The 13,996-nt window shown below is 37.0% G+C and overlaps 1 protein-coding gene across 2 annotated transcripts in view; it reads left to right on the top strand.

The window, feature by feature from the left end:
• CDKAL1 (CDKAL1 threonylcarbamoyladenosine tRNA methylthiotransferase) overlaps positions 1-13,996 on the top strand; it is a 434,528-nt gene that overhangs the window by 336,916 nt on the left and 83,616 nt on the right. For both annotated transcript variants that reach the window (XM_075493754.1, XM_075493753.1), the window contains one exon: positions 3,057-3,119. In XM_075493754.1, the coding sequence (XP_075349869.1) occupies positions 3,057-3,119 (63 nt within the window). The remainder of the gene's footprint in view (positions 1-3,056; positions 3,120-13,996) is intronic.

Raw genomic sequence — 13,996 nt, 5'->3', positions numbered from 1 at the left:
ACTTTGGAAAGACTCTTGAATTTTTTCAGAAAGATAGTAAATTTAAATATATCACGTGCAGATCTGTGAGGGTGTTTGAAAGCGATACTGCTGCTGTACGTGGAACAGTACAATGGGACAGGACATCTGCCTAAGTTCAGAAGGGTTTTTTGAGTGTCTTTTTACCATGTGATTTTGACAGCATTATTGGTGCATTAAAGGAATGGCGAATCAGAACACTAAAGGGGGGAAGAAAAATATTTTTATATTGGTCAAGAGAGTACTTGAAAGGGATGCTGGACTAACACGAGGAAGGAGAAATAGGAGTACGAAGCTGCATCAAGGAAAGAAATTCTGGGGAGATGCATGTAAATAGGCAGTTTAGGGACTGAAAGAGTCCACTGGTGGCAATGAAGGAGAAGGAGCTCTTAAGCTCTTTATTTTCCTCTGTCATGTCTAGACATGGAGAGGCCCGCTTTACTCTGTGCTTTACACTACTTACAGGTTAGCTGGGAACTGTGCCTTTTCTTCATGTAACAAACTTATTATTAATACCATGTGGCTAATGCCTGCTGTAGGAGTTGAAGGGGGTTACCATTATAGCAGCACGAATCCCTTGTTCTTTTCTTAGTCTCTGTGTTTTGAAATGTTTTATATTTCTGGTTTTTAGAGATCTGAGTTAAGCTGAACTCGATGTTCTAGGAAGACACGAATTATCACTAAGCAACCTTAACTCTGTGCTTAAGACATTTTTGTCTCTGTGTATTCAGAGTTCCTACAAAGTAGTCAAATGCTGTTCAGATTTAGATCAGCTAAGCCTATGGGGCATCCTGGGGGCAGCATTTTTTCCATGTGCATCTCCAGAAGTTCCATTCCAAGTTCCTCTGTGTCATGAATTTCCAGCATTTCCCCAGTCAGGAGCATTTTGGTTTTGTACAAAAAGCCAAACTTCTACCTTTTGTGGAAAGGTAGGAAAGAAACTATGATTTCCTATAATAAAAAGTGGAAGACTATGTCAACGTGTTGTCTAAAGGAAGCCATCTTCATTCTTCATCTTGTTTAGCTGAGTGTGTAAATAGCTTTTTGGCCAGAGTTTGAGGGTGAAGGATAGGAGGATTTCTGTCATATAATTTCATTGGGTGCTATTAAAGCTATTGCAAAAAAAAAATACTCAAAAGCACTGTGTGCGCAGTCAAAATGGATTCAAGAGAAATAGTCTTTGGTAAGAAAAAGCAAGAATTAGTCTTTTTCTGGATTTGGGGGGGAGGGGTTTCCTAGAAAGTTTAGTGGAGGTCTCCAGATTCCAACTAAAATGCTTTTGTCTACTTCTTGCATCATTCTACATTAAATTAGTTTTTTAAGCAACCTTTTTATATAATCTTCAATTTATTATCACATTTCTTCGAATCCTTTTTATAGTATTTTAAGCACTTCCATTGTGTATAACTGTATTACAAAGAAAGAAGTCATTGTAGGGTGGTGGTGGTGGAATTTGGGTTGTGCTACCCGATGCTTTCATTTGAGTGGGTTTTTTCCCATTGGAAATAAAAGAGGTATGAATGGGGGTTAGAGGGCGAAGGTTCCTCTACTAAGGGAGATCTTTTCTTTGGCAAAGGCATGTTTGATTGCTGAGAAAGTCTATACTAACAGAAATGTCTTTTTTAATATCACTTCTGTTAGTTGTAAAGCCCCTTAGTAAACTCAGAAAAACAAGTCCTGTTAGGTATTGCTTATGGTAATTGAATGAAATTTTCTATGATAGAAGTAACCCTCTCATACTGAAAACAAAACTTACCATTCTTGTTTGAAGAGGGACTGTGAGTAAAAAATTATTTTCTTGACTCTTTAGTGGTCGTAACTAAAACGTAGGTACGGACCTCACGGAAGTAGTAATATTAATCTGATACCTTTAATGACTCAGAAATATCCAGCTGTCATAAACTTGTACTAGTAACTAAAGTTATAGCTTTTATGACTAAGTTGCTGCATCTGAACATTTCATTGAAAATAAAAACTGTATAAAGAAAGGAAATACATAGTTCCTTTTGCATAATAAAAAATTACTAAATTGTCCTATAGTTTCCAGAAGTTAAAATAAATACTGTAGTCATGCAGCTGTCTTAACTTAGTTTCCAACATGCTGGAAATGTGAACAGATCCTACCAGTTTAGTTGGAAAACTACTTTCACAGAAATGATGGCTAAAATAAGACAACGGTACAAGACTACAAGCAAGGAGTTCTTGTAGTTGTCTGCCCTTTACACCGTTTCCAACACGCAATGCTCTGCCTTCCCGAGCTATGAGATAAGTCAACGTCGATTTTGACATAATAAAACTTTGAACTTATTTGTGACTCATCCCTGCATTAAAGATGAAGGGCTTTTTTCTCCTCTCCCTGCCCCCCCTTCACAGGATGAAGCTGAGAGATTCTATTTAACATCTGCTGAAATCACTGAAAGCTCTTTCATTGATTTCAGTAGAAGCTGGATTAAGGAGGTTTTGTCTTTGAACTTTGCTCTTAACAGAAGGAGGTTTTTTCCCTTTGCCTTGGCATTAGATGGCATACCACCTATTAATTTTCCACATTCAAGGCAATGAGAGTATTAGCATCAAAAGAAATCGAAAAATAGTAGATGATTCTTCTTTAAACTGACTTCCTTTAAACCTAATCTGCTATAAAGCAAGACTGCATGTACATGCCAGAATAGTAGACAAGTCTTTGCAAGATTGGAGCCTAATCTTCAGGTTTTATCATCTGTATTCTAAAACATTATTTATGATTTATTGTGCACAAATTAAAACACATCTGAATTGTTTACACATTCCACTGATGTTCCATAGATTAGTGTTTATTATTTATTAAGGATATGTTCTTAACATTGTTAATATATATGTTAATTATTTCCTGTGATATTTAATATCCTTAATCTGCATACACTGCTCTTCATACCTACAGTTCCATTAACAAAGTGGGGAGAGAATGTGTTTGTACCTGCATACAGCTTTTAAAATCAGTAGTCTCTTTCTTTTTCCTTTAACTTTTCTAATACAGTTTATTTATTAATATTACTTTTCAGAAAAAACAGAGAACAAAGGATCTGTCCCAGCTGTTTCATTCATACAATCCATATGACCATAAGGTAAGAAAAAAATATACTACCTACATTTGTTGTTAAGAATAATTCCAAACATTTGTTGATAACTATATTTCATGTTTAATGCAAAAATGAGAAGAAATGATAAAATTAAAAGTGCTAGGGTATTCATGCTACTTAAATTATGCTATCATGTAAATGTTTCTTTGTTTTTTCAAGCCAAGCTTGAAAAGGTGCATTTGCTGATTTGTGAAACCAATGACTCGCATTAACCTCATAGAAGTATAATTTATAGACTGACACTAAATCCTGCAAAGTGACCATATGTGGTATCGGATTCCCCTCTTTTTTCCTCTCTATTTAGAAACTGTTACCCTTGAGTATGTTGCTTAGCCTGTTGTGTCAATTAGGCCCTGAGATACATGATACTAATGAATTATCTATTGATTCTGGAAGCATCATTGGAAGAGGCTGCTTTGCTAACAAGCCTGATGGTTGTCTGGGGGAAGAAGAAGAAATACACATCATCATTATAACTTGATCCCTATTTGTAAAGTCTGGGAACCCTCGTAAAAAAAAAAAAAAAAAAAAAAACAAACTTATTTTTATATCCCATACTGTAGGGTAAGAAAAGAAGATCACTTCCCTAAAGACATTGCAATGTGAAATAAAAAATTAAAGCTGTTACAAGAAGATTTTGGAGAACCAGGAGACAGAGATCATAGCATTGCTGTGCTATAACTATTTGTCATGGGTTTTTTATAGACATTATGCAAAAGAGAGCATTAAGCAGCAGATTGAAGGAGAGTTAAGTAGGTTTGTAAATATTTTCGGGGAGTTCCTCCTGTCTTGGATGCATCTGTGGGCATGTTTTTTAAGCAAGTGCACTAAATCCTTTAACAATTTGTCAGCAGTATGAGATCACTGTCTTTCCTGCTTCTGTTTTGCAAAGTGTATGTGATTTGCAAGTGTCCATTTCAAAAAAGAAAGATTTGAAACATTTTTTTGTTTAGACATTTCAAAGGGAAGTTCTGAACTCTACCCCTTCTTTTCCAGGCCATGTACCAAATAGCTATACATTGGAAAAAGTAGCTCAGTTTTATATTTGGGGGAAGAAGATGGCAGAAGTGTGTATGTATGTGCACCTATCTGTATGTATGAACACATGCGTGTATGTGTGTAACTGCGCTTACATCTATGAGAAAGTAATACATTGTGTAAATATTAATGGATTAAATTTATCAGGTAGGTTGTTGCTATGAGAGTTCCATAGCTACCAGCAACTTCATAATTTACAGTTTAAAAAAACATTGTTAAACAGTAGGTATATTCTATAATTTTAATAATTATATGTCATTTCATATAAAGTTAAATCCATCGCTTCAAAGTATTTTTTTGTAGATAGACTTGAATTATTTACAAGGGTTGGTAAAGCAGATATTAAGGGCCTGTGAAAACTGAGAAACATGAAGAATAAAGGAAATTAGTGTGACAAGATTTTGAATGGGATCGTTGCTTTTTTGAGTTGAAGCATTTTAAGGTAAATGTAATAGTAAGTCAATTAAGGTCTAATAAGGAGAATCAACTGATGAACCAGAAGCTTTGATATTCCTCTCTGTGTCTAAATTCTCCTGTGCCAAACACTTTTTATTCATAGTAGAAGGAAATTCCATTATTCTTTTATTAGCACTTTTAATGGAGCTTGGCCATTTGTAACTCCTGCTGCCTTCCTGCTCATATCCTTTGTGGCATTATATCAAAGTATCCTCAAATGATTTTGGCTTCAGTTGTGAAGACTTGTGCGCTCTTTACAAATTACTCATCAGGTGATGTGGAATTGAATATAAATGCTTAGATATACTCCCTTTTGATCTTTGTTTTAGGACCTTTAATAAATTACTAAAAGTAGCACAATTATTTGATGAGTGATTTTTTGAAGCTCCACTCTTTTGCTGCTTCCAAGCACATTCTACATATAGATCTGAGAGTAAAAGGGGTAAAAAAGGACAAATGAAAGTTTATTAAAATGGTGATCTTTCCTTATTTTCCATTTGACAGTGAAGGTTTTCCTTCTGCTAACTACTTCCTATTTGTAGTGGCTGCAACAAATGCATTGCAGACTTCTTGCTCTGTGCTTTTAATTTCCACCTCAGCTGTCAATTTGACAATTGTTGCAGTCCAGGGGAGGGCTTTTAATTTTTATATTAAATCTAACAGTAATCAACATTAGTTGAAAATACTGTTATTTCAAGTGGAGGTCTACATTAGTTTTACTCTAGTTCTGTTTTGTCTGATTTACATGGCAGAAGGGTTGGTTTGGGGGGGGGGGGGGTTGTTCGCTATTTTGTAGATTATTTTCAGTAAGCGTAAAAAGGAGATTTTATGATGGCTTTGTGATAGTGTTGGTGATGCAGGACCATGGCACAAATGACTTGAATTACTGGCTTCTGGGATTCTTAGTTGGTTGATTAAAAGGCTTTTCTCTGAGAACCTTTCTAAAGTAGAAAAGAGATAACCTTAAAGGATAAGTTGGAGCTTGGTAGTAGTAGTTAAAACAGATGTAAAAAGGAAACTCATGAACTACAGTGGCTGGAACAGGACTGTCTAGCGAGATTTGATAGTACTTCATCCTTCTGTGATGGGATGTCACATAGAAAAGAGAAAAATTAATCAGAAAATGTTCATTCTTCCAAGCTTGTGTTTCACTCACTAAACCAGAAAGTGATGTTTTGATGGATTAACTACCCTAACCTTACTAACCTTATTACTATTTATGCTTGCTTAGGAGACCAATAGCTATTAGAAATACTAGCTATTGCTGGAAATTTTACCTCAATATATATTTGCCTATCTAGTGCAAGTTACTGCATCCTGAAAGACATTTAAAATGTCTGTGGTTCTGCATTCCCAGGTGAAAAGCTAGCTCTTTTATGGAGGGGGAAAGCAAGGATTTCCTTTTCCTTCCACTTCCAGGTTTGGAGTCTTACCTTCTATCTAGTGAAGCCTTAATTCAGCAGCAGAGAGGGCAGAGCTTTTACATTCTTCTATGCAAAAGGATGAAAAAGTGGGCGGTATTCTGCCTCTGCTGACAGCAGAAGAAGAGTAGTTAAGCTCCTGTATTCTTTAATGCCTAAATATGTATAGTTTACCATCTGGTTGCCCTTCTCGTTGTTCAGATGAAATCATACGACAGCAAATCTCAATAATTACCCTTTGGTTGTATACTTATCCTGTCCAGGGGAATTTGATCCTGTTTTCTTTCACCTAGTGTCACCGTAGTGCTTGCAGAGCCTCCTACTACAGAATCTGTGGATCTTTCAGATACCATGCTACTGACAAAGCTCATTGTAGCATCAGTCTTGAATGCCTGGCAAGTATATTGAATTCTTGATGTCAGACACATACAAAAAGTTCACTTTTCTCATATATCTTTTTCCGCCATTAAAATAAATATCTTCTAAAATTCATTCTTTCTAAAACTAAGTAATTATTTAGGAAATGCTGAGATATATGTTGATTATGAAAAGCTGTTCCAGGTGGGTGTTTGATTGCCATTTGTTCAAATTTATTTTGGTTAGCATGTGTAAAAAATACATAGAACTCTATTTGTAGACAAAGCCGTTCCTTGTTCTGAAATACTTGCTTTTTCCTGTGTTTATGTAGAGTAGGAGTATGTATAGTCTGGCTTTCTTGAGAGTCAAGTTCTGACTGCTGTGTAACTTTTCTCTAGTTAGCAGTAGAACAGCTCTTCCAATTATATGTACAGTTTATCTTTTTCTAGGACCATCAGAAAAATAAGATATAAATGACATCCTCATAAAGCCGTACCAACAACAGTTATAGTGATTTAAAATTAAAAAGAAGATAGTTGAGGAGTGCTCTTTTTACCCTTAGCTATAATCTGGCCAGTTTTCTAGTAGCTTATTTAATGAAAGATTATGTTTGCACACAGGCGATTTCTGCTGAATCTTTTTTGTGTGTACACTGTGAGGTTCCACATTGCACACAGCAAGGATTTTATTCTGTCTGCAGTGGATGTTTAACTCCCTTAGTATCTTTCTCCCAAACGATGTCTGCCCTTTAAAACTTGTGACCCAGTTTGTTGAAAGCTATTAAGGCAATTGTGATAGCAGGTTCCCTGGTCAAAACAACAGGTTTGAGAAGCTTAATATGAGCTTCAGGATCCAATACGCAGAAAGTGTCCAAATTCAGCAGGACAGAGCCCTAGTTCCTTTTCTTCTTTTTGTCAGATGAGTTAAGTATTCAGTCTAGCCCTGGAGCAGTTGTTTAAAACTATAATCCTCAATTTATGCTCTGCAAAAGAATGTTTTTACATATAGTAAACACAGGATAGCAGAACTACTATTTGTTTTGCTGCTCTGCCTTCTTGAGAGGATAGCCAGAGAGAGACACCTTAGGGCATGTCCATACCTGCCTCTGGCAGCATTGTGCTGTTACAGCGAGAAGTCCTCTGAGGGTTGCGCTTAAAACTCAGCTCTGGATTCGTTTCTGCCTTTTGCAACCTGAATCTCTTGCTCAAGAATAGGGCATGATCTATGAAAAAATAAGGTCATGTCTTATAGCGTTAGTGATTTATCTTAGCATATACTGTGTCCAACCAAGTAAGAAATAAAATCAATGTTCATGTGATTTGAAAAGAGTTTTTTGAGATATTTTTTTCCAAGTTGAAAGTGCTCAGAATTAAAAAAATAAATTCCTATTTCAAAATGTGCTCTAATTGATGCAATACTACTAAAATAATTGTAAAATCTTTAAGCCTCATGCTTTAAAATGTTCTTTATTAATGTGTTCTGGAAATGTTAAAACACTCAGAAAACTAAAATCCCATAGACAACGCCTGTGTGATTGGCAAGTTATATGGACCATTGTATTAAGATACACAGTTAAGTGACAAAAAGCTTTCTTTTTTTGCTTTTTCTTTCTTTTTTTTTTTTTTTTTTTTGGCTAGCTCTAAGCCCGTTATGCAATTCTGGGAGGCAGGGGGGTGATGTCCTGTATTCCGTTGGCTTTGATAAAGGTAGATGCGTGCATAAGTGACTCGGGGAAAATTAATGACAAGATTATGTATGGCTGTCCTTAAGGTGCTAATGGCTGCTGTCACTTACAGACTTACCACAATAATTGTTTTCAACCAATTATTTCAATAGTGCACAGACTCTCGCTCCAATTTTTAATGGAAAATAAATAATCTAATGCCAGCATCCTTAAACTGTGGTTGTAGGGCACCTCTTTCTTCTGCTGGGTTCTGTAGCTCCTCTGGAGAGTTTGAGGCATTTGTAAGTCAGAAAAATTAAAACATGATACTGCTGCACATTGAAAGAGTCTGTAAGTAATTGGGGAGTGAAACTGTGTTTTCATAATGAGGCAGACAGGAGCCACTATCAGACAGGTAGGATCTCTTTTGGCACTGCCTATGAAGGCATATCTGTATGGTCTAGGTGGTTTTCATTGACAATAACACAAAATATTAATCATAGCAATGCCCAAGGCTGTGGCATTGTCTGGAAATCGTCATGAGCACCTGTGTGAAACATGAAGTATCCAAAAACCAGAGGAAAGTCCCAGGTAAGGGGTGAGGGATTGGAGTCAGCTGGCTTCTGGCAGCAAAACCTGTCAAGCCCTGCACTCCTTCCGGCCCCTGTGCTGTAACTGGTGGCCTCTGGGGACCGCAGGCTGTGGCAGGGCAATGGATGATGCAGTGGTGGCACCAAGAACCAGCAAAACTGTCTTCACTCTGGTGAGGATTGCTTAGTTAAACAGCAGAAACAGGGAGAGATGGAAAGTTAAGAGCTTCTGTTGGGACCAGTTTTCCTACCAGTGAGCTGCTTCCTTTCATTTTTCTCCCATATTCAGGGAAGCTGGACCTTCTGTGCATCCTTCACAAATAAGCAAAATTGAACAAAAGAAATTCTGATGTCTACTAAAAGAAACAACTCTAAAATGCCTGATGTTGGCTAACTTTCTAATGGCAGGCATCACCATACTACTCTGTCAATTACATCCTGAAAACTTTGGTTTTGAAGATGTGTCTGCACTGTGGTATGATGTGATTACATGAAAGGACATGTAAATTGAAATGTTGGACACTTACAGAGTTGAAAGAGTTGTTATGAGAGTAATTTCTTAAAAGAAGCTGGTGAAAGACTAAAACATAGTTGCAGAATTAAACATACCTGGCAGGTGAGATTTACATCTTTCAGTAATCTATGCTCTTACCTTCTTAGTAGTTCCTGACCTCCCAGACTTTGCCATCTTCTACTTCTGTGTTTGCTGCTGGCCATCTTTCATAGCCGCTGGCATTAGGAAGTGGTTTGTTTTACATAAGAGGCATGGCAGCTAGCATGTTTAAGCAAGCCAGGTTTGGATGCTTTTTGGAGTCTGGAAATGGGAAATTTCAGAACTGCTGAAAAACACAAGCAATTCTTGTTATTTTTCTGAAGGACAGTAATGTTTCTCAGATACTAACTGTGTTTTGTAAGATGTGCGTGTACAGTGGAAGTGCTGTGAATGTGTAGGTTTTACTTTTGAGCCAGAAAAAAAGAAAGTAGTTTTGAGATACTGTCTCAGCCTTCAGATTTTTTGGGTAATGACTTGGGTATATGATTCTGGAAAATAACAAAAATCCTTTTAACCTGCTTTCCATTTATTCCAGGAACAGCATTGTACTAAATTATAAGGCGACTGTGAGGTTGCAATGCCTGTGATATAAGCCGTAGTCTGAATTTCCTAAAGCAGGTGCTTTGAATTGTTCTTCTGTAAGATGAAAAAGATTTCTAGGTTATTGCTGAAAAGAGACAGAGCCTTTTGCTATCTCCTGCCTCGAAATAGATTTCAGGTTTAATTTAATAGCTCAGATGTCAGATATGACCACATTTTATGGAAATATTCTTATTGTAACCTACATCCATTCTTCTCTTTTCCCTTCCCTCGTGTTCAGAACTGCTTTTTGGAGGAGGTTACATAAAGCTGTTTTGTGCTCTTGATATGATGTGAGGCTTCAAAGACGACTACTGAAAGAGAAAAGCAATTTCTGTTTGGAAGAGCAGTGCAGTGGCCTTGCGCTAATGGCACACTTGAACATTACTTGATGATAGTGAAGAAAACCTAATGGCCTTGAAAAGCTCCTGCTTTTTCTTGACTTAACTCTTAGCTGCATTGAAGTTTATGCCATCTGTAACACAGAGCGAGCTAATATGTAGACAGTTTAGAAATGGCTGTTGAAATACCAGGAATTGTTTCAGGGTATTGTAGAGAATAGAAGAAGAAACAAGGGAAGCAATGCAATGAAAGGGCTTACTTCTCTGTTGAATACGCTGTATAGAAAAAGGTGTATCTGCTCTGTCTTAATTCTGTAGCTGAAATGTTGGGATAATAGACTTGCAATCTTATTTGAAGTGTATAGTGCATCCAGAAAACAAAAAAACCAAAACCCCAATTCCTGAATTTATTGCTGTAAAACCAATGGTTTGTTTGTTGGTTTTGTTTTACACAAAACCTGAAATATATACAACCAGGTAGTGTATATATGCTTAATACTTTGGTCAAAACTCTATTCAATGCTAGTAATTTTTGCTTCAATTGGATATTTAAAGCATCTAACCGTGTCTGATGCTAACTGAATTGTTTGGGATTGTTACCTCAATTATCAACCAGAAGGGAGGCTTTTCCTTTTTTAGGTTAAACAGGTATTTTTTCTATGTTTTTAAAATGATCTTTCTAAGAAACGATTAACAGTAGTCTGTGAAATCACGTTTACATCTATACACAAAGGTAATACTATATGATGATGCACAGGCTTAGATATTGAGTGACGTTTCACAGGTACTGATGTATTATTGAAAAATCTTCATTAATGATCTTGAGAACTGTTTTAAGAAATAAGCCGATGTAATCCCCATGTACCCATGCCCCTCATGTAAAAACATCTATCATTTTTTCAGCTAAATAATCATGAAAATAGTGGTCATTTACTTCACAGTTTTTCTCCTTGGTACAGCATGCAAGTGCTGCCTGGTATAGCAGATTGCCTCAAATAAGTATTTTCTACCTCCAAAAAAATACTGAAATATAAAATGAGAGACAAGTTTTATGGTGACATTAAATATCTGTCATATGAACTCAAGTAAAACAAATTGTTTGAGGCGCATTAATCCTCTTGTTTTCCAGAGAAAGGCATTACCTTTTGCAGCATGTCTTGTATTGCTTATGTACCTTGTCCACCGTTACTGACTGATACTGACATCATCCACTGGTACTGACACAGAAGTATGAAAAAGAAAGGTATTTTAGGTTTTCTGAAATTAGGTGCTGGAAAACCGTGACATCACAAAAAGTAAGCAGGCCTGGCCCTGTTAAAATTTCTTTTAAGCTCTTTAATCTTGTTTTGGCAATGTGATGGGGTGTATAACTAAATAGTTCTGTGGTCATTTCAAGTTCAGATCAAGTTCAGGTATCTTTCTTCTCCCATTCCCTAACATCTCATTTGACCTATACCTCTCTATGGCTGTGCAGTTTGTAGTGGATTGGATTTCCTGGTTGTCTTTCACCTTCTGTTATTTTTTCCTCTCCCTCCTTCTTTATTGCCACCCCCCCCTGCACCCCCCCCCCCCCAAAAAAAAAAAAAGGTTTGTTTCTTCTCTGTGTAGCCTTACCTTCTTTTTTCTGTTTCTTCCTACCTAATTATTCTTTGTTTAATATCCTCCTTAGGTATTAACATTGTATTCTGTCTCAATTTACTTTAATTCACCTGCCCTTCTGTTTTTTCTTGTTTTTTCCTCTTTAGCTTTATGGACCCCCTTAGTTCTACAGCTGTAGTTTGTCATGGCATTAAAGTGGCTGTGGGAAACAATGTTGCTGTCAGAGGGGAAGGCATCAGTGCAGCAGGTGTACCAGTGCATGAGCACAATGTCATGGGAACCCACCCGCAGAGGTGGTAGTAGAGTTCTTCACTATTCAGGAATAAATTTAGACTTTGCTATTGACCTAAGTGTTCCTATGACCAAGCTCTTGAGCTTGCTTGCTTTTAATTAGTTACATATCCAGAGACCCAAGTTTTGGGAACTTCGCTAATGGATGTGATAACTAGCTTTACGTTCTGTTCCCTGTCTTCTCAGTGGAAAGCAATAGTTGGTTTTGCTAATAAAATTGCTAATCTTTCTGTGTACTTGAATTAATTTGACATGTTATTTAAAGTTCTAGATGTTAACCAAGTTGGCATCAATGCTTTTATTACCAGAAGATTTTTGGTAATCTGGTACCCAAAATCTTGGGTAAGATTTTGACTTTGTTGCATGGAGTGAACATATTCCATTTACTTTTCTTCTTCCTTATTCCTGTTTAAAAGCTTGGTTTAGTGACCCTTTGATATAAAGCTGTGAAGCAGGTGTGTATTTTCTGGCTTTGTGTCTGATAATAAGAGTAATAAGAGAAATGTTGATCTCCTTACCCTCTCTTAATAGTCTTCTGCATAGCCTTACATATATGCACACACACACGCGCACAGACACACGGAAACCCATCGTCAATAAAAACTTTTATTTGAGATTGATTCCAAGTATCATTCAGAAACAATCTGGTGTATTTCAAGGAAGTCAGGGAAGGGTGGGATCACATTTTTCCCAATTTGTAGTAAGTCAGCACTGGCTACGATTCCATCTTCTGCTGTCATTTAAACTCTTGGAACTAGAAACACTCCTTTAGTTTTTATTTTGTTATAATTTCCTCTCTGTACTATATCCCACTTAGAAGAGTGAAAAAAGGTTAGTTATCATATGGTTGATAATAAAAGATAAGTCTGAGTAAAGTGACCATGTAAAACTATAGTTAGAATTTGGGCTTTAGATTGTTCTACACAGGAAACGTGTTCTCCTGCTGTCTGTCGGCACAGCGCAGGAAGGCCACTCTCAGCATGAGCGCAAGTGCTGTGCTTTCAAGGGCAGCTGGAAGAGGAGTCTCAGAATCTGCTAGCAAACCATGGGATTTTGTTTAGTTAATCTAGGCGATTGTCACCTGCAGCAAAGCATGTATCTTAGCTGCGTGTGAAATTTAGGGTTCTTACAAACATGCTCTCAATGCTCTTGCACTCAATCTGCTTGTGTCTGAGGGAAGGGCTCATGCTCTTAGGGGACAGAGGATGTTTGTATTCAGATGTAACTGGAAACATCCTATGGTTTTTACCAATTGCTCATCCTTTCTGAGAATTGCGAGATGAGCACTGAAGGATGTCAGTGCTCTGGTGATTTAGCATGCATGCTTACAGTAAAACTAGCAACGTTCAGTTAGATTACCCAGATACTAACATGTACTCTACTCAGGTAAATTAGGGTAGGCTTGAAAAACTTCCAAACCTGGGTCAAGGGTGGAGGCTCAGAGTCAGTAGACTGAGTTCACTCAGCACTGTAGACATACCATGGAAGTCTAGGTCCCAGTTCAGGGCAGCAGAAAGCATCTAAAACACATGATTCGATTTCAGCTGTACTTGAGTTTGAGTGTATCAGAAGGAAGGAGTGGTGCTGTCAGTAGGAAGAGAGGTACAAGCCTGGGTTTTGTTATAAATGCATGTTAACAAAGCATATTTCATTCCTTAAGTGTGACATGTTCTTCGTATTATTTTTCCTCTGTATTCTGGTATTTATGAACATAAAATAGTTTTCATCCAAAAAACTGTATCCATCCAAAGATGGATAAAATAAATTATCCATCCTTCCATGCATTTTTTGAGGGAAAAGCTCCAGCTTGAGAGGCTTGTATGGCAGCCATCTTCTTTGGAACTTCCTTCATAATTTCAGATTTTGATGAGATTCCAACATCAAAAAAATCATCTTTCCAAGAAGCTGTAGTTTCTTCCTGTAATTCTAGAGACTGCCTCTATTTGATTTGCAGTATCTGAAGTATAAGAGGCT

Source organism: Mycteria americana, chromosome 2 (assembly GCF_035582795.1).
Source record: "Mycteria americana isolate JAX WOST 10 ecotype Jacksonville Zoo and Gardens chromosome 2, USCA_MyAme_1.0, whole genome shotgun sequence".
Classification (NCBI taxonomy): domain Eukaryota; kingdom Metazoa; phylum Chordata; class Aves; order Ciconiiformes; family Ciconiidae; genus Mycteria; species Mycteria americana.
This window is presented reverse-complemented; position numbering and strand designations above follow the sequence as displayed.